The following is a 21,579-nucleotide window of genomic DNA, read 5'->3' as shown; positions in this document are numbered from 1 at the left end:
GAAGCACGAGGCTTTGGGTGGGGTGGTAGTAGCAGAGGAATCGACGGGTAAGATGGCGAGCCGATCCTTGTGCCTGAGCTTGCTCATGACGACATCCACGGCTTTGGACAGTAGCTGCAGCCTTTCCCTGGCTTGGTTTTCCATCTCCCTCCGGGGCCGGCCTTTGTCTAGTACCATGACGACATCGACAAATGGTGTCTTCAACTTTGCCAACCCTGTCTCTGGCACCTTGACACGCAGCAACATCGGAAGGCCACCCTGGTGTGCTTGCTGTTGGTTATCAGGAGTGCCAGCCTTTGCAAAGATTTCCAGTTGTATGGGGAGCTCATCGACGGCCTGTTTGTCCATGAACAACGGTGGCAGAGGTATCTGCCACCGTTGGTGCGACAGCCACGACAACATGTACTCCCTCCACAAGTAGTTGTTATACATCCTTATTTCCATCTCCTTGATGTTCTCATCAAGATTAGATATGAGGCCACCCTCAGTAGCCTCGATGCCACAAGATGATTCCTTGTGTGTGGCCCAACGATCGCACAGGTCCTGTGCAGCTGCGTGCAGCTGCTCCCAATCTCTTTTTTCGGTGGCCACGATGTCCGTGACAAGCGTCACGGCCATGTACCGCACCATCTCGGCTGCCACCTCCTTGGAGGCCACCTTCTTGGGCTTTTTGGATCTACTATCTCCATCCATGTCCTTCTTGACGGCGACCACCTCCCCTTGGAGCTGACCCTTTATATGAGCTTTGCCTGAAACTTGGTCATGCTTGACTTCAACTTTGAGCAGATTGGACCATTCTTCAGGGTTGTCAGGAGGGAAGTTGCCATCACCCATGCTGCTCAGGTGGACCACGAATTTGGTCCCTGAACAAGATAGCAGGGCGCTGGCCCAGATGATGCCAGCCTTCTTGTCCGAGGAGATGAAGTAGCTGACGAGGGGAGAATCGATGGATGACAGAATCGCGTTCTGCTCGCACTTGAGCTTCACCTCTATTGGCATGGTGGCACCGGCCATTGAGGTGATCCTCTTCATGGTAGCGTCCAAGACCTTGGTGATCCGGCCATCCTCGTCGTCCAAGACGCCGTAGGTGCATTCCCGGCTGTTGGCGGCGATGCTGTACATGGCCCTTGCGTTGTCCGCGCTGCGGAAGCCCAAGGCGTGCAGTGACTGGAACCTCCAGGGGAGAAGCGACTCCTGGGAGCCAATCTCCTCTCTGCTGTTGGAGATGATGATGATGTGCCCGGACCGCTCCCTCTCCTCGCGACTCCTTTCGAATAACACCTGCACACAGCATATAATAAATGGTATGAGTACAGTCAAATTTCACTCGAGATGATTAAGCCTTCCAGTGGATTGAAATTCAATCCCAATCCACTCCAATCCATTTCTTTGCTAATTAGTCTACGAAACCGATCCGCACCAATTATTCTTCTTTAGGATCCAATCCAACTTTAATTTTAGCCCAACCCGCACCAAACCATTTGGTTAAAATCGATTCAATCCATTGTTGTAAAATGAATGCACCATTTGACATTTGATATGTATAAACTCGGACCTAAAATTTTAAAACTAGCGTTCACACTATAAAAAATATCAAATTTGAGTGAAATTTGGTGGGATGATTTATTATGTATAAAAACAACTTTGTACAAATTTTGATCGATTTATATATGTGGGTCCCACATATGTCTATTCTCTTATCAATACCTAATTAAAGGATCCATTTACCCTCCACTGGTTAAATCCATTTAGAAACTGAAATCACCTAACCAAATACAGTCGGTAGCAATCCATTTGTCTATATAACATAATCTAATCCAACAATCCATTTGCACCCAACCAAACACAATTCAAATTAAAACCAACTCATTTAACCCATTTCCATCCAATCCATTAGCAGGCCTAGAGATGATGGGAAAGAAAATGAGATCACTATAGTGTCCCTATATGTATGTAAGTATTTCTCAAGAACTTTTTTGTGGTAAACTAAAACTATTTCAAACCATCCATCGTATTAATACAGGATCAATGTTTTCTTGTAACAATGTAAAAAATAATTGTATACTAATGTCTTTTTGTTTCAAAATTTCAATGAAAATCACCACAACAAAATTAAAAATCAAGTGTATTCGTTATTTACTTTCATGTTGTAGTGGAAGTTTCGAATAACTTTGAAATTTGAGTTATATCTAATACTTGCTTCACACATAGTAGTTTGTGACATAAAAATGCAACCATTTTTTCTTCACATTGAACATCATATTAAATTTATGTTGAATAGCACATAATTTCACAAAATATTGTTGGACTCTTTGTATTAAAATTTGGTGGGTATGTGGTTTATTTTTTGGTAGGTGCAGCACGGCCATGTGATATTTGGAAGAGTAACTATTGAGCATTAATTTGGCAATTTTTTTTTCCACCATTCGTTGATGGAAATAGCTAACAAGTTTTTTGCTATGATAATCAATACATGGTACCTTACACCTACCTTTCAGAAAGGTAAGATGGAGCAATGTATAACGACTGATATATATCTCAGCAATATAGAAATTCATTCTGTATGAATATATGTCACTACATATATGTACCGATTCAGCTGATCCGAGGGCTGTCACCAACGGGAGGTTACTTGTGATCGCCATCTCAGGCAATTCGTTGCGGGCTTTGACCCAGACTTGGTCGGAGATAGGTTGTAGAGCCCCTTGAATGGGGAGAATCGCTAGGCGGTCGTTGGTGCCAAGCAAGTCGACGACAACCCTCACGGCCTCGTTGAGCAGCCTGGCGCGTTTCCTCGGCACCGACGAGCCGCTGTGGTGGAGGCAGAGGACAAGATCCACGGCCTCGCTTCGCCCTGCCGTTCCGCCGGCCGGTGCGGCGATGCTCACCATCGCCGGGATGACGGGCCGGCCTGGGGGTTCCTTGTTGCTCCCCGCAGTTTTGCCGTCGATCTTCACGTATGCTTCCACTCGTATCTTTGCGTATGCTTCCACTCGTATCTTTGCATTTGTTTCGACAGAAAACCCATTCGATCAGCTAGCTGCCCCTCATGCTCATTACCAAATTAAACATAATACAGTGTACAGACGACAAGTTTTAATTAATTACCTGATCCATTTTGTCCCTGTTGTCCGATGAGCCTGCAGGCTGCATACGAAATATGTCTCTGTTTGGTCTGTGCTAGAGATCAAGCACAAGGATTCAAGACAGAACGACGATAGGCATAGGTGTGCTGGAGCCTATGTCATCAAATATACATAGCTCTTTATTGCTTTTTCACTTTTTTTTCCTCTAGAGAATATGTCATCAAATCTTGTTTGTTGCGTTATACCTTTAATACATTGCTTCCAAGGGCTTGCTTGCATATAACTTTTGTTTTGCCTTTCTCTTTTGTAAATAAAAAGAGAAGGGAACGGCAATGCAGGAAAGAAGAAGTGAACAAAATATGTTTGCTCCTTATAAACACAGCAACACGCAGACTACTTGTACAGGATCATCTAAAAAATTCCATTATAAGTAGGAGAACTTGCTAGTTGGTGCAGTTCAATACAATAACATGAAAATTGAATATTTGGTTACAGCTTGTGAAGTATGTTCCTTTCGGGTGCACAAGTTATTAATTGAGCATTTTGGCCCTACAACTTCGCTCGACAGATGTGTTCTTGATCAACATTACAAGGATGAACAACATTACAAGATTTTCTTGTGCAGGATTTCAGGGATCTTGTTTGCTGTGGTTCTTGAAGACACCCTTGCTGTCGGTGGCATAGCCTGGAAATTTCCGGTGGATACTCATGTCCAAACATCGTAAGTTAACGCGACGTAAAAAAAATTTGAACCAACAATCTCATATATGGGTAAGAATTTAGTTAAAAGAGTAAATTTTACAAATCCCTAGATTTGAGGCATTGTTTCAAGAAACCCCAAATTTTCGGCCAAAATGTTTCAATAAACCACGTGTTTATATAAAATATTTATTTCAGTTATGATATGTGCATTTTTAATATATATTCGGCCCAAAATGGACATCCTTTCCGTCTAATTCTTCTTCCTCTCACACTACATGATTGCAAAAACACACAACAATCCTCACTACTAATGATATACTTACTCCGTTTCATAATATAAGATGTTTGACTTTTTTACTTACAACGTTTGACCATTTGTCTTATTCAAAAAATTATAGAAATATCATTTATTTTGCTTATGACTTACTTTTTATCAAAAGAACTTTAAGCACGACTTATCATTTTTTATATTTATACTAAATTTTTAAATAAGACGAATGGTTAAACGTTGCAACAAAAAAAATTCAAACATCTTACATTATGAAATGGAGGTAGTATTAACCAATTATACATATAAAATTACTCTAGTCCCTCAATAAAATATAAAATTAACATCTTGTTAGAGATAAAACAGCATGTTTATTCCTTTCCTGTTTTTGCCGATCTCCTATCCAGATCCTCCCGATTCTGTTGCTATAAATCGGTAGAGCGGTTATAGTATGGTTGAGGCTATATGTACACATGTTCCGTGATTAATCTACATCGCGTTGAGCCAATCTAGCTTTCATGGTATCAGATACAACCGATCCTCTCGCTTCCGTTCTCTCCCTCTAACCTCTTCTCCTCGTCGCTCCCTTGCCGACGCCATGTCGCTCCATGATGCGGCTCTCTCGGCCGCCATCACCTCCGTCACTGATGCAGCCGCCTCGGCCATCCGGACAACGCTCCGTCCCACGACGAGTCGGCCTCAGCCGACGACATCGCTGCCGCCACGGAAATCACCGACGCGGCTTCTGCCGCAGCTGTTAAAGCCGTGCAGCAGGCCATCTCTGCGCTCCTCGTTCCTCCGACGTCAGCCGCCACGGCAACCGCCCCGGCAGCGACCATGGCATCCAGCCCGCCCTCGCCATCGACGGTCACCGTCGACGCCACGGCTCTCCGTGCCACGCTTGGTCTCTCTCCAGTCGGGGCGCCACCTCTTACGACATCAATAAAATATCTTCTTTCCTCTGCATGTTGTACCCAAATAAAAATAGTCCCTCACAAATCTTATAATAACAAGTAAATTATCAGATGTTGTAAGCCTATAACTTATAAGTTTATGATAGGTAAATAATTCACATTTTTGTATGAGCAAAGTAGAGTAGTGAGCACAGATTACTAGTGTACAGATTACAGAGAAAGACTGAGAGAGAGAGTGTCAGAGAGAGTGAGAGAACCCTCAGTGGGCGTTGGGCGGGCAAGCCAGGGGCCTGGGCGGGGGCGATGGTCCCCAAGGCACAGGCGTTGACATGGGCGTGGGCGGCTGGGCGCTGGGAGTATGCATGGTTGGTGGCGGTAGGGTTAAAAACAGTTAGGAATTTTCGGGAATCTAGACCTATTTTTGGAAACAGAACCCGTCGATCGGAATTTTTTGGAAACGTTATTGAAATCAGAATTTTTTTTTTGAAAACGGAAACGGATACGGTAAATGTAATATCCGTCGGAACTCGAAATCGGTCGAAAACTTTCCAAAATTTTTTTTGGAATTCCGGATAGTAATATCATACGAAATAAAAAAATGGCCCAGCCCAATGTACTAGGCCGGCCCAAAGTGGAGATGGTGTCCTGGCCGGCTAACCCCAGCCACCACAGAGTGCCACTCGTCCCGTGCGAGTGTGCGACAGAGACAGCAAGGGACCGAGGTCCGAGGGTGTGACCCCGACGGCGGGCTAACCCTAGCCGCCAGGCTGGCCAACGGCGGTGTCGAGGAGCCACCCTCCTCCAGCCCTGCCGCTCACTCCCACCCAGGCGCTGGCGTTCTCGCTCCCTCCGCCGCCCCCTCCCACCCTCGGTCCCCGACGCCACCTCTACTCCAGCCACCGCCAACGTCCCCCGTCGCTCGGACGCCAACATCCCTGAGGTTGCCTCCAGCCGCTCGCCATGACGCTGCCGCCTCCATTTCCCTCCAGTCGTCGGCCACGACGCCACCATCCCCCAGCGCCACCTCTAGCTCCTTGCCATCAGCCATGACGCCAGCAGCCCATGCGCCGCCTCCAGCTCCCTTTGCCCGACGGTCCCCACCCGTCGGCAGTCCTCGATGCCACTGGCCCCAGCACCGCATTCAGCCGACACCCTCGAGTCCCCGAATTCCGAATTTACAATGTGTTGTTCTTGCTGTGACATGGTATTTTAAAATTTGATGTGTGCTGTTCCCTTGGTTACTTTGAGAAATTGATACGTTCTTTTAGAAAAGATTTGCATACATATTTTGAGGTATTTTTATATTCCGGTAAATTTCCGATACCATATTCCGGTCCGCTTCGTATTCGATGCGTTATCTGCTGGGCCGGGCTATGAGGGTCCCTCTTCATGGGCTGATTTCGGGGGTAGGCACCGGCCCACCTGGTGTTGACGCTGAAAATGATAATCAACAGAGACACACATAGGCCTGAGAGTTAGTCTTAGACCACTCCAGTGCAGGACCTAATTCTTAGAAATGTTAGACGTGCCAGTCAGTTTGATCCTGTAACTGACAAGATATAACACGGAAAACAGTTAACCCTGAAACCGCTATCGGCCGGATAGTCGATATCGTCCCAGGACCCTAGCCGATGAACTAGACGATCGGCTTTACAGGAATTTCATGATAGTGAGTGTAAATATGCTTAATCGGCTGAACCAGAAGCAGGATAAACGCCAAACAAACTAACCAGCCAATTAATCTTAAAAGATTAATCAGCCAATCGGACCAGTTCAGTACTTATCGCGCGTAAAATTGACAGCTGTTAGGAGACTAGTGCACAATTAAATATAAACCGGAATGTCATACTAGTTACTAGCATAAAACAATAATAATCAACAGCATACATGCTCACACCAGATCTAGAAGATCGAATCTAATCGAGACAGTACAGATCTAAATATAACCATGCATGAGATCAACTAATCATTGTAGCATGCGAGCAACAAGACAACAAGCCGGCGTAATCTATCAACTCACTCATTAATCCTAGCTGATCGGACAGAGTTCTATAAGCATATCGCACCAAATATACATAGATCAGACCTAACCGAGACAGTATGCAATTCAGCACGATATAATCATAGAAACATGAAGATCGACAAACTTAATAAATGAATCAGTAGATTACTTAAGATAATGCTGGCTAGGACTCCAACAATAAACCTTCACTAGCACTCGATCTAATCCGATAATACAAACTGGGCCAACCAGATTGATCGGACCGAACCGAGACAGAATCAAGTCTACTAGAGTCATGCTAGCAGATCAAACCGAAGAAGTCGTGAGGATTTGATCGACAACTACTACTACTTCAAGCTAAAAATAGATTAAAGCAATAATAGAACTTAGCCCTCCGATCAACTATGCAGGAGATCGAACTTAACCGAGATAGTCCTGTTCTAGTTGATCGACAGGTTTTGACAAACAAGAACTTACATTGCGAAGCTGACAAACCCCGCGCCGAAAGCTCAAGCAAGTCGAAGGTTTTGGAGGCGATGCACCAAGTTTGATTGATCTGAAGATGATTTACAAGGACCCCGGGACACATATTTATACCCTTGGATCTAACTAACTTTGACCGGATAAGAATCCATGTTGGTAACTAACCTATTATACCCGGACTTTAATTAATCTAAAAATCCTAAACAAATTCTAAGATAAAGCCTAACTAACTCTACACGGACTCGCGGTTAACTACCGAATCTATCTTTAACTTTCGGACACAATCGGTCTCCACCTCCTGTCCGATTCGAACTCCATCAGCCATGGTAGTATCGTCTTCAACTTCTTTCTCCAGCAGATTCCCTTTCTCTTGTCCGATTTGGACTCTTAACCACATTTCAATTCGCAACGACAATTTACCAAAATCTGCCATTAACACCTGGAGTAGCCCCTAGCTAAGCTGCTGAGTCGCTGTAACAACTTTCTGTAGATAATTGAATCATTTTCACCCAATACTGTACTATCCAAGTGCCTATTGGAAGGCTGACCATGATGCTCTTGCCTGAAAGTGCATCTAGCCCCTAAACAATGTTTTGGATGATTAATGACAATGCTAGCCAAGCATGTGTGCGCTAATGAGTTGTGATTGCAGAGAAGATGAGAGATCATTTTGATTGAAGGATTACTTGATCAAACTTAGAGCATGTGTGACCCGAAGAGACGGCTCTACAAAGACGAAGGCGCTCGATGGCGTATTTTATTTTATCTTTTTGAGCCAATACACCTCCTAGAGAGATTAATCGTTGGATCATGTCTTAGAGAGAGTGTTAAGGTTAGTGAGTGATAGAGTGTTCATTCTCGGGCGTTGATGGATGCATGTGGAGTCAAGGTGGCCTGTTACTCTTGGAGATTGATCTCCTAGACGCATAAGCGTCGCCCGCGAGCCTCCGATTCGTGTGGATCGTCCGGGAGCAAGTTGTGAAGGTTGGTGCCTAACCTCCACAAGGGAATAGGTAAGATTGATAGTGGATTCTTGTACTTTCTCATAGAAGGCTGCAGGGTAGAGCGAATTGCAATCTAGGGCTGGGCAAGCCGCCTTGATCTTGACCTTGGTGGTCGATCGAAGGGGTTGCTAGTCCTTAGTTGTGAATTCGAAGACCCGTGTTGGCCTTGTGGGAGGAAGCCAAGAGAGGGAAATGTTCGAGAGAGATCCCGCTCACAGGAGCGCCTCAACGGAGAGTAGGATCGAAAGATCCGAACTTCGGGATAAATCTCTCGTGTCTTTATTCTTATGATTTCATGTTCTGTTTGTTCCTGCTATCTTTCTGCTGTTTTATTACACACATAATCACATCACGTTCCCAGGAACATCACCGAAAAGGTAGACTGTCAAGTCTGCATTTTTCACTGACCGGACGGTCCGGCCCCTGTACTGACCGCTGCGATTTGAAAGATTTTTTAGGACACCTATTCACCCCCCTTTAGGCTATCTCTCTAGGACTTCAATTGGTATCAGAGCCTATTCTTCTGAAAAGGCTTAAAAGCTTGAAGTAATCCAAGATGGGAGACAAGGCTAGCGACGTTTCCAACAACAACAACCATAAAGATGAAGATGGTGGAGAAGGCTCTACCAAAAAGGGAGCCTCTATTGAGTTTGATTACTCTAAACTCAATACTTCATCATCTAACATTTCTATCTCTTCCAGCCGTGCACCTTCCTTTGATGGTACTCACTATGGGGCATGGAAACATAAAATGAGACTTCATCTAATCTCCTTGCATCCAAGTGTTTGGAAAGTTGTGTGCACAAGTGTGAAGGATATGCCGGAAGATGAAGAAGATCTCACTCCGGCGCAAGAGCTCCTCATCCACCGCAATGCTCAAGCGGCAAGCGTGATTCTCAACTCCTTGAGCCCGGAGGAATTCAACAAGGTTGATCAACTTGATGAAGCCAAGGATATTTGGGACACACTCCGCATTTCTCATGAAGGATCAAGAGGGGTTCGATAATCCAAGATTGAACTTCTTGAAGGGAAGCTAGGGAGATTCGTGATGGAAGATGACGAAACAACTCAAGAGATGTATGACCGGATGATGGTCATAGTGAACAAGATCCGTGGCCTTGGGAGTGAAGACATGACGGATCATGTGGTGGTGAAGCGCTTGCTCCGGGCAATTTCACCATGAAATCCTACCTTGGTGACTTTGATCCGTGAGTCAAGCGGTTTCAAGAGAATGACTCCAAGTGACGTGCTCTCAAGGATCATCTCGCATGAAGTCTTGTAGGAAGAAGCCAAGGAAGTTAAGAAATACGCCACAAATGCCGCCCAAGCCAAGAACAAGGATATTGCATTCAAGGCAAAGAAGACTAGCTCCAAGTTTCAAGAAGAGAGCTCATGTGACTCGGAGAGTGAGGATGAAGAACTCGCTCTCTTGGTTCACAAATTCAAGAAATTCCTCCGCAAGAAGAGCTATGGGAGAAAGGATGAGGACCGGTACAAGAGGCAATCCAAGAAAACATGCTATGAGTGCAAGGAGTTTGGGCATTTTATAGCCGATTGCCCCAATCGCGCTAAGAACAAGGAGGGCAAGGGCAAGACCAAATATTTCAAGAAAAGGCCCGGGAGATCTCACATCGGTGAAAAGTGGTTCTCAAGCGACAATGAGAGAGACAATGAGGAGGATCACAAGTCAAGTGACTCCAAGAGCAAAGGCGTCGCTACCATGGCCATATCGTCATCAAGCACGGAGCGGCTCTTCTCCAACTTGAGCGACGATGACGGTGATCATACGCCATTGTGCCTCATGGCGCAAGGGCGCAAGGTATATCTAGCTCCCAAGCATCATGTTGATTCTAGTGATGATGATGATATAGACCATGATAATGATGATGCTTTGGTTAGAAATTTTAGCAAACCCGCTCTCATTCATATCGCTAAACTCATGAAAGTGCTAGAAGAAAAGGAAGGATCTCTTGAGAGGCAAGAGGATCTCCTTATTCAAGAGAGGAGAAAAAATGACTCTCTTGAGAAGGTCCTTGCCGGAAAGGATGAAAAGTTGGTTGATTTGTCTAAGGAGCTCACGCTAGCAAATCAAACCATAACCAATCTTAAGGATGTCAATGAAATCCTTGAGGAAACTATTGTGTCCATGAATGTGAGGCACAATGGTCTTGAGAATGAAATTGACAATCTTAAGCACAACCTCTCCAACTCTAAGGACAACACAATAGTCAATACTATTCTTGATTGTGAGAAATGCAAAACTATTGACTTAAGTGTTGTTGAGACTAACAATGCAGCTCTCAAAGAGGTGAAGAAAAAAAATGAGAGGTTGGAGACCTTGGTAAAGTTTGGATGCATTCGAACTTACCAATCCAAGGATGCTCTGTTCAAGACAATTACCTCTTATAACAACTAGGATAAGAGGGGTCTTGGATATTTCCCCGATCCCAAATGCAAACCCAAAAAGAGTAATGATCAATGGTAAACCATGTGTTGCATTTGTGAAGGAAAGGGAGTCAACTGCTGAAGAGGACACAAAAATCAGCCCTGAGGACAGACAGTCCGAACAGAGCTGGACAGTCCTGCCTGAGTCCTCTGTTCAATAGAGAAGGCAGGCCGGACGGTCCGGCCTAGCTTGGACGGTCTGGTCCGGCCCCTCTGTTCAACAGAGAGGGCAGACCAGACAGTCTAGTCTAGGTCGGTCAGTCCGGTCAAACTTCTCGGTCTAGCAGAAGTGTCCGGCCGGACGGTCCAGTCCCAATGACCGGACGGTCCGACCTGAGCTGTCTGCCTGACAGAGAGTACCAGCCAGACAGTCTAGTCCTACGGGCCAGACAGTCCGACCCCAGCTGAGCATAAAGGTTGACTTTGAGCTCTCCTTAGTTCATGAGGATCTAGCTCGAATCAGGCTAATCTATGGCTCTCATGTGATCATGAAGGACAACCGTGGACGTGTGGTTGCTATCTTCATTGGATCAAGTCAAGAGAAGAGAAGGCCAAGCATATGGATCCCAAAGGAGTTGATCACTATTGTTAAGGGACCCAAACTTAAACAAGTTTGGGTACCTAAATTGCATGCTCCTCTGGTGGCTCGAGTTGGGTGATCGATAGCGGATGCACTAATCATATGATCGGAGAAAGGAGTATGTTTATCTCACTCGACGAGAATGGAGGAAATTGCTACGACATTATCTTTGGAGATGACAACAAAGGAAAGGTAATGGGCTTAGGTAAAATTGCTATCTCCAAAGACAATTCTCTCTCAAATGTCCTTCTCGTTGAGTCCCTTAGCTACAATCTACTCTCGGTTTCTCAATTATGTAAGCTTGGATTTAATTGTCTCTTCACCGATATTGATGTTACCGTCTTTAGGAGAGATGACAAATCGGAAGTGTTTAAGGGAAGATTAAAGGGGGATCTCTATCTTGTCGACTTCGACAATGATAGAGTTAACTCTAAATCTTGCTTAATTGCCAAATCGACTTTTGGATGGCTTTGGCATCGATGCCTTGGTCACTCCGGGATGAGAAATTTGTCAAATCTTTTAAAGGGGGAGCACATTCTTGGCTTATCTAATGTCATTTTTGAGAAAGACCGAGTTTGTAGTGCTTATCAAGTAGGGAAGCAAGTTGAGACCTTCCACCCCACAAAGAACATCATGACGACTACAAGACCATTGGAGTTATTGCACATGGACCTCTTCGGACCAATAGCTTATCTAAGCTTGGGAGGTAACAAACACGGTCTAATAATTGTTGATGACTTTTCTCGCTTCACATGGGTCTTCTTTCTCTATGACAAGAGCGAAACTCAAGAAATCTTCAAGAAATTTGTGAAGAGAGCGCAAAACGAGTTTGAAGTGAAGATAAAAAGAGTTCGGAGTGATAACGGAGGAGAATTCAAGAATACCCAAGTTGAAGAGTTTCTTGATGAAGAGGGAATCAAGCACGAGTTCTCCGCTCCATATGATCCTCCTCAAAATGGGATTGTGGAGAGGAAGAACCGGACACTTATCGAGTTGGCTCGGACAATGCTTGATGAGTATAAGACTCCGGATGTCTTTTGGGCCGAAGCCGTCAACACCGCGTAACACTCCCTCAACCGTCTATACCTCCACAAGCTTCTCAAGAAAACTGCATATGAACTTCTAATCGTTAAAAAGCCAAACGTATCTTACTTTCATGTCTTTGGTTGCAAATGTTTCATTCTTAGCAAAAGGCCTAAATCATCTAAGTTTGCATCCAAAGTAGATGAAGGTTTTCTATTAGGATATGAGGCAAACGAACATGCCTATCGGTTTTTCAACAAAACCACCGGTATTGTTGAAGTCTCAAGGGATGTGATGTTTGATGAAACTAATGGCTCTCAAGAAGAGCAAGTTGAAGTGAATGATGTAGGAATTGGAATTTCACGGGAGGATATAGACAACAAGGCTATTGGTGATGTAAGACCCCGGGAGGTTGCGGGGGAGCAAGAGCAAGAACGAGATGTTCAACAAGAATCCTCAACCGAAGATGATTCCATACTAGTTGATGATGATGGTGGAAATAAAAACCTTGGGGATGGGATTAATGCCGTCGGCACATGTGAGCAAGAATCGGCTCCGGCCCCCACGGTGCACTATTCTCGAATTCATCAAACAGTACAAAGGAATCACCCGGTGGACAACATCATTGGTGCTATGAGGAAAGGGGTAACGATTCGATCCCGAATTGCAAGTTTTTGTGAAAATTACTCGTTTGTCTCATCTTTGGAACAAGTGAAAGTGGAAGACGCGCTTGGAGACCCGGATTGGGTAATGGCCATGCAAGAAGAGCTCAACAACTTCAAAAGAAATGAAGTGTTGTCTCTAGTGGAAAGGCCCAAGCAAAATATCATCAGGACCAAGTGGGTTTTCCGGAACAAGCAAGATGAGCATAGGATCGTCAGAAGAAACAAAGCACGGTTAGTGGTCCAAGGTTTCACTCAAGTCGAAGGACTTGACTTCGGTGAAACCTTTGCGTCGGTTGCCCGCCTTGAGTCCATTCGCATCCTATTAGCTTATGCCGCTAACCATAATTTTAAGTTATACCAAATGGACGTCAAGAGCGCCTTTCTTAATGGACCAATCTCCAAATTGGTATATGTGGAGCAACCGCCGGGCTTCAAAGATCCAAAGCACCCCTACCATGTCTATATGGGCTCAAGCAAGCACCAAGGACATGGTATGAGTGTCTTCACGATTTCCTAACCAAGAATAGTGTCGAAATTGGGAAGGCCGACACTACTCTCTTTACCAAGAAATTTAAGAATGACCTGTTTGTATGCCAAATTTGTGTCGACGACATAATATTTGGCTCAACTAATGTTTCATTTAGTGAAGAGTTTAGTAGGATCATGACCAAAAGGTTTGAGATGTCCATGATGGGAGAATTGAAGTTCTTCCTCGGCTTTCAAGTAAGGCAACTCAAGGATGGCACGTTCATTTCGCAAACAAAGTACTTGAGAGATGTCCTTAAGAAGTTTGACATGGACGGCGCCAAGCCCATCAAGACGCCAATGCTGATAAATGGACACCTCGACCTTGATGTTAATGGTAAGGAGGTAGATATCAAGGTATATTGCTCAATCATCGGCTCCCTCTTTTATCTTTGCGCATCTAGGCCCGACATAATGCTTAGTGTATGCATGTGTGCTCACTTTCAAGCTGCTCCAAAAGAATGTCATTTAGTGGCCGTTAAGAGAATCTTGAGGTATTTGGTTCACACTCCAAAACTTGGATTTTGAGCTAGTGGGCTACTCTGACTCGGATAATGCCGGGTGTAAGGTTGATAGAAAAAGTACCACAGGGACTTGTCAATTCCTTGGGCGGTCTCTAGTCACATGGTCATCCAAGAAACAAAATTCCATCGCCTTATCCACCGCCGAAGCCGAATACATAGCCGCCGGTGCATGTTGTGTCCAACTCTTATGGATGAAACAAACTCTCCAAGATTTTGGATACACCATGACTAGGATCCCCCTCCTTTGTGACAATGAGAGTGTTATCAAAATAGCCAACAACCCAGTCCAACACTCAAGAACCAAACATATCGATATACGACACCATTTCTTGAGGGATCATGAAACCAAAGGAGACATTTCCATAGCCCATGTGAGAACCGAACACCAACTAGCCGACATCTTCACCAAGCCCATAGATGAGAAAAGGTTTTGTGAGTTGAGAAATGAACTAAATATCTTGGATTCTCGCAACATTGCATGAAAAACGGCTTGACTTTTCAAATAGTTAAGTCAATTTCATACACATGTTAGAACAACATGATTCTTCGTATTTCTAGAGGTCAATTCATAAATAGAATTGGTCTTAAATACCAGGAGTAAGGGGTTGCGAAAATTGTTGAGTGCTTTGCGAAAACTTGATTTCTAGATTGCGAAAATGGTTGTTGACTTGAGAATCATAGTTTTGTATTGATTGCTTCATCTGATTCTCAAGTTGAATAGCCAAATCTTCTTCGAGTCAGTTTTGTTTTAGCCTCTTTTACTTCCACCAGAGTCCAGTCTGGACCGGACAGTCCACCCCCAGCCGGACTGTCCGGCCAGCCCCCTCGGCCTGCTTCGCAAAGTCCCAGCCGAACGATTCGGCCCCTACTTGGACGGTCCAGCCGGTGACTTACTTATCTGCCCCCAGGCCGAGCAGAGAGAGGAAATATCTCTCATTTCCACTCTCCCTCAAACCCTAACTCCCTCTCACCCCCATAGAGGCGATTTTGCATTTGCACCGTTGAAAAGGCTTTGGATTCCACGTTTTTTGCTGCATTGGTGGTGAGGAACTCGCCCCCGAACACATAATCGACATTCCCCAACTCCAGGTATTGGTTTCAATCTCTTTCTAGGGTTTTCACCTTGTTTTAGCCCGATCTCTAAATCTGTTAGGTTCTACAACCTTTCGACCATAGAAAACCACTTCGTTAGATGTCTAGTTTACCGATCTACTGGCCAAAATCACATACTCAACCACCTGTTCTTGCCCGGACAGTCCGGTGTTCAAGGCCGGATGGTCCGGCCAGCCCTCTCGGTCTGGCAGAGCACTTTGACAGGACAGTCCGGCCTCTGGCCGGATAGTCCGGCTCAGTTTCTCTGGCTAGACAGTGAGCTCCAACCGGACTGTTGTGTACTTGTCCGGACTTTTCGACCTACAGCCAGTCCGATTAATTCTTTGGCTCCACCTTCCACCATACTTCAATTCTTTCATGCTTCTTGATTCTTGCATTTTTTTGTCCTCAGTCATGACTTCAGAAAAGCGTCAGAAGACTCGTCAGGAGCTATCTACAGAAACAGATAGTGAGGATTCCTCTCCTGTTGAGTTGCCAAGAGAGAAAATGACAAAAGGAAAGAAGGTGGCAACCAAAGGGGGAGTCAAGTGAGCTGCTATCCGTAAGCGCTCCATGGGGATTGTGATTGAGTCTCCTCCGCATCCCCGCACTCACAGTCAGACAGGTCGAGAGACCGCTTCACCTGTCTCCCCCTCATCCCCTCCTGCCAAGAGCAAGAAAGCCACGAAAGCTAAAAAGTCCAAGAAATCCAAAAGCAGAAGGGGAAGGAACCAGTTGGTGGTAGATCCTCTGGACCTTTCCGTCGTGAGTTGAGCGGCCGCCCCCTTGAGCTACGGAAAAGAAGGGTTGTGATGCACTGTAACCAGTTTGAGACTCCAAGGAAGAGCATTGACTACATGAGGTGCATGGGAAAAACTAGAGTTGATCGTTTGAAGGCTCCAGAACAGCAGTACCTGTGTGAAGCAGATTACCATTTCAAGACCTAGGTGCAAGTGGATTGGTACAACTCAGTATTCCTCGGCAGGACCAATTCCCTCACAGAGATGAAATGGGTGGATTGGGACTACTTGCAGGCTTCTACTAATCTGGTAGCTAAGCAAGTGATCAAGATGTGCATCGACAAGGATGTCGGTGGCATCATGTGCTTGGAGAAGGATTGGAATGAGGAGCTGATTGGACAGTTCTTTGCGACTGTATTTTTTGAGGAGACGGAGGATAGGACTCGATGCACTCGATCTGAACAAGCCCAGCATACACGCAGAGTCCCCAATGTCCTCAGAGGTGGTTCGCACCTTGTATGCAGACCAGATGCCGGCAGGGGCACTTGGCTCGACCAAGGGGCTCCTTCCTCATTACGATCTATTACTCAAGCTTTTGAAGACTATTGTTTCGCCCAAGAGCGGTGACAAGACAGCCCTTATCTCTAGGCACCATACCTTGCTGTTGCGCATGAGGGAGAATGCGCCTTCTTTCAGCATCATGAAGTATATCTGGTATGAGCTGCAGCAGATCATCCTAGATGCCTCCCGTGGACTTGCATATGCTCCATACCTGGATCTGATGATTGAGACAGTCACTGGTCTGTGTTTCGTAGCTGACTGTGCTCACCGCAGTTACAAGCCCATTCTCCCCAAAGTCAGCAAAGCGAAAGGAAAGTCCAGTGCCTCAGCTCGCCCCTCCACTTTGCAGATTCCTGAGCGCCCATCTTCAGGATCGCTTTCTCCTTTCAAGAAAGCGCTCTCTGCTATCTTTAGGATCTGCAAGAAGACAGCAATGAAAGTAAAATTCAACGAAAGAAAGATCAATCAGCTTCTGCAGAGTCTGGGTATGAGATTCCCTCTGAGTCCGAGGATAAGGTCTACGAGGATCCCTTTGCTGCCTATGAGGCTGCCCGTACCATCGTCCGTGACGTCGGCGCATCCTCTTCTCGCCCTGCTCCTGTTGATAGTGATGTCGACACCGAGGAGGAGGAGTACGTTGAGGAGGACGACGAGGAGTCCGAGGTGCCTGCAGCGGAGTCCTTAGAGGAGGCCAAGTCTGATGAGGGAGAGGCAGTAGACGATGAGGAGGCAGACGCACAGGCAGAGGGGAAGCCAGAGCAGCAGGCAGAACAGCTGCCAGAGCAGGCGGCCCCAGAGCCTCAGGTTTCAGGTGGCCACTCTACTCAGTAGGAGTTTGTGTTTGGTGCACCTTAGATGGAAGAAACAGCTCAACCAGAAGTAGCTGCAGAGGCGGAGGCCACTGAGAGTGATGGGATTCAGATAGAGGATGACACTGCGAGCATCGCCTTTGGCGCCACTGAGATTGTCCCGTCAGATGAGGATTGACCATCTCATTCCCATGTCTGCTCCCTTTTCTGGTGTATTGATGCCAAAGGGGGAGAAGTTGCAGTATTGAGAGGGGTCAAAATGATTCTGAGTCTGTGTCAGCCGGACCGTCCGCCCTGAAGCCGGACAGTCCGGCCCCTCTTTTATCCTGTGTTCTGAACTTTTGTGTTGCTTGGATGTATTGACTGTAGGCTAGCTCGCATTTAATTTCCTTGCTATGTGTTGTGTGTTCGTTGCATGAACTCGTATGCCTTACGTTAGAAAAATTCAAGTTTCATGCATAATTGCTTGTTGAAGGTAGCACACACCTAGGGGGAGCTAGATTTATTGCATCTCTGCATGTACGATGTTTTATTGTCATGCATTGACTAGTATTGTCATCAATCACCAAAAAGGGGGAGATTGAAAGTGCATCTAGCCCCTAAACAATGTTTTGGATGATTAATGACACTGCTAGCCAAGCATGTGTGTGCTAATGAGTTGTCATTGCAGAGAAGATGAAAGATCATTTTGATTGAAGGATTACTTGATCAAACTTAGAGCATGTGGGACCCAAAGCAACGGCTCTATGAAGACGAAGGCGCTCGAAGGCGTATTTTATTTTTTTCTTTTTGAGTCGTAGGAACTCTGTACTACTAAGAGGGGTCACTGGAATCTCTGCATGCATCCTGGAGTAAGCCTAAGCCGAGTGGAGTAAGTTTAGATCTAGTTGTAGCCTATGCTGTTTTTCCTGAAGCAGGGACAGGACGGTCCGGTTCTTGGTTCGGTGACAGGACGGTCCGGTCCTTGGTCCGGCCCCTGCTCAAGTCAAGTGTGTGGACGGTCCGGCCTCAAGCCGGACAGTCCGGTGGCAGGACAGTCCGGACCTTGGTCCGGCCCCTGCTCTGATTGAGTGAGTTAAGTGTCGGCCGGACGGTCCGGCCCCCTAGCCGGACAGTCCGGTTAGGTTTCTTTTCCAATGGCTAAGTGATGTCTGCTAGCCTATAAAAGGGGTTCTTGAGATCTAGCCGTTGGAGAGGCTTTCTGTTCGAGTTTTCTGGTGGCTAGGGCAAGTTTAGAACCTCTCAAGCCTCCCCACTAACCCAATACACCTCCTAGAGAGATTAATCGTTGGATTAATCGTTTAGAGAGAGTGTTAAGGTTAGTGAGTGATAGAGTGTTCATTCTCGAGCGTTGATGGATGCATGTGGAGTCAAGGTGGCCTATTACTCTTGGAGATTGATCTCCTAGACAGATAGGCGTCGCCCGCGAGTCTTCGATTCGTGTGGATCGCCCGGGAGCAAGTTGTGAAGGTTGGTGCCTAACCTCCGCAAGGAAATAGGTAAGATTGATAGTGAATTCTTGTGCTTTCTCATAGAAGGCTGCAGGGTAGAGCGAATTGCAATCTAGGGCTGGGCAAGCCGCCTTGATCTTGACCTTGGTGGTCGATCGAAGGGGTTGCTAGTCCCTAGTTGTGAATTCGGAGACCCGTGTTGGCCTTGTGGGAGGAAGCCAAGAGAGGGAAAGGATCGAGAGAGATCCCGCTCGCAGGAGCGCCTCAACGGAGAGTAGGATCGAAAGATCCGAACTTCGGGATAAATCTCTCGTGTCTTTATTCTTATGATTTCGTGTTCTGTTTGTTCCTGCGATCTTTCTGCTATGTTCTTACATACATAATCACATCACGTTCCCAGGAACATCACCGAAAAGGTAGACTGTCAAGTCTGCATTTTTCACTGACCGGACGGTCCGGTGTTCTAACCAGGACGGTCCGGCCAGAGCTCTCGGCCCAACCCAAGAGTGCCGACCGGACGGTCTGGCCCCTGTACTGACCGCTGCGATTTGAAAGATTTTTCAGGACACCTATTAACCGCCCTCTAGGCTGTCTCTCTGGGACTTCATTGCCAATTTGAGTGATACAATTCTGTAAGTCCTTGACTCTTTGGGTTGTACAACCAAATCGATAGAATGCTAGCTACTACCTCTTTTTCATAATGTAACATGTTTGAGTTAACCGAGACAGTCATGTTCTAGTTGATCGACAGGTTTTGACAAACAAGAACTTACATTGCGAAGCTGATAAACCCCACGCCGAAAGCTCAAGCAAGTCGAAGGTTTTGGAGGCGATGCGCCAAGTTTGATTGATCTGAAGATGATTTACAAGGACCACGGGACAGATATTTATACCCTTGGATCTAACTAACTTTGACCGGATAAGAATCCACGTTGCTAACTAACCTATTATACCCGGACTTTAATTAATCTAAAAATCCTAAACAAATTCTAAGATAAAGCCTAACTAACTCTACACAGACTCGCGGTTAACTACCGAATCTATCTTTAACTTTCGGACACAATCGGTCTCCACCTCCTGTCCGATTCGAACTCCATCAGCCATGGTAGTATCGTCTTCAACTTCTTTCTCCAGCAGATTCCCTTTCTCTTGTCCGATTCGGCCTCTTAACCACATTTCAATTCGCAACGGCAATTTACTAAAATCTGGCATTAACACCTGGAGTACCCCCTAGCTAAGCTGCTGAGTTGCTGTAACAACTTTCTGTGGATAATTGAATCATTTTCAACCAATACTGTACTATCCAAGTGGCTATTGGAAGGCTGACCATGATGCTCTTGCCAATTTGAGTGATACAATTCTGTAAGTCCTTGACTCTTTGGGGTGTACAACCAAATCAATAGAATGCTAGCTACTACCTCTTTTTTATAATATAAGATGTTTGACTTTTTTAGTTGCAACGTGTGACCATTCATCTTATTCAAAAATTTAGTACAAATATAAAAAATGATAAGTCGTACTTAAAGTTGTTTTAATAATAAAGTAAATCACAAGCAAAATAAATGATATTTTCATAATTTTTTAAATAAGACAAATGGTTAAACATTGCAATTTAAAAAATCAAACATATATTATGAAACGGAGAAAGTAGATGCTAATTTTCTCTATACATATGACACATATTTCTGAATGAATTGTAACCGAAGAATGGAAGCAAAGTAAGCAACACACCTTACGTCATCATGCCAAGAATCCGATGCACACTAGGAACTTAATTGCTTGCGTATTATGAACACCTTGAGGCATCATCACCTACTCCATTACATTAAAACACTGTTGCATGTCATCAAAGCATTATTTAGACACTGTCATCGCTGCTTCGCCATCACTGTATCCTGTGTCAATTTCCGGCGAGTTCGCAATCTTTTCGTCACTGTCGTGGTGGCAAAGGCCCGTTCTTTCCTCTCCATTGTTTTCCTTTCGCCGCAACCGGCTTTGGAGGCACCGTGCCACGTCACTTGCTTGGCCGTAGGATCAGTCGGATTCAATCCGGGCTATACACAGTTTCACTTTTCCATCGCCTCCTAATAAATCATTAAATTTATTTTTTGTTTAACCAGAAAAAAAGCATGAATTTCTAAAATGTATAACTAATTCGTCCAACGTAACTTTAAGCCTATTCAAATTTCATTAAATCTAGAAAATTGTCCATAATGCAATAAAAACAGTTTTTAACCGTTTATAATGTCCAGTGTACTGTTTTTGATTGTTTTTACTTCTATGTTCTAGATTTCGGCGATTCGTATGCTCCTACAAAGTCGTAGCCCATTCTATTTCAAAGTCTCAAGGCAAGTTATACTTCACTCACTTATCATGTTGTACCCTGTTTTGAAATTATTTTCACATTTATGAATCATTTTTGCATTATTTTGCAATTAGATGCATTATGGATAAATCCCATGCTTCAGGTATTATGCCATAATGTTTTATTACCTATATCTGGTCACTTTGGGTTTATTTATATGATGAATAATTACATGATTAACAATGTTTAGTTTATTTGACTTGTTTAATTGGATAGGAACACTAGTGTGCAAATTCACAACCTATTGAATTGCGAGTTCGTAATGAAAATAGTTGATGGTACAGAGTTTTACGTATCACCTAAATTTGGCTCAATGCTGGGCTATGGGTGCTTGGCAGGT

At 45.0% G+C, this 21,579-nt stretch overlaps 1 protein-coding gene across 1 annotated transcript; it reads left to right on the top strand.

The window, feature by feature from the left end:
- Nucleotides 1-2,677: 2,677 nt before the first annotated feature.
- Nucleotides 2,678-21,356, top strand: LOC107303988. Its single transcript, XM_015835889.1, has 4 exons — nucleotides 2,678-2,957; nucleotides 3,712-3,807; nucleotides 21,164-21,222; nucleotides 21,343-21,356. Exons 1-4 carry the CDS (start codon nucleotides 2,710-2,712, stop codon nucleotides 21,354-21,356), a joined length of 417 nt encoding a protein of 138 aa, XP_015691375.1. The 5' UTR covers nucleotides 2,678-2,709.
- Nucleotides 21,357-21,579: the final 223 nt, after the last annotated feature.

The sequence above is a fragment of the Oryza brachyantha genome, chromosome 4, assembly GCF_000231095.2.
Source record: "Oryza brachyantha chromosome 4, ObraRS2, whole genome shotgun sequence".
Lineage (NCBI taxonomy): Eukaryota > Viridiplantae > Streptophyta > Magnoliopsida > Poales > Poaceae > Oryza > Oryza brachyantha.
The sequence above is the reverse complement of the archived record's forward strand: the minus strand, read 5'-3'. Positions and strand labels throughout refer to the sequence as shown.

What these genes read in the sequence shown, in the direction of transcription:
- LOC107303988 (XM_015835889.1), top strand. Translation starts at nt 2,710, where the DNA reads ATGGGGAGAATCGCTAGGCGGTCGTTGGTGCCAAGCAAGTCGACGACA. An exon ending in GTTTTGCCGTCGATCTTCAC is followed by an intron (nt 2,958 to 3,711) that starts GTATGCTTCCAC and finishes TTTCTTGTGCAG; the next exon opens with GATTTCAGGGATCTTGTTTG. An exon ending in GATACTCATGTCCAAACATC is followed by an intron (nt 3,808 to 21,163) that starts GTAAGTTAACGC and finishes TCTATGTTCTAG; the next exon opens with ATTTCGGCGATTCGTATGCT.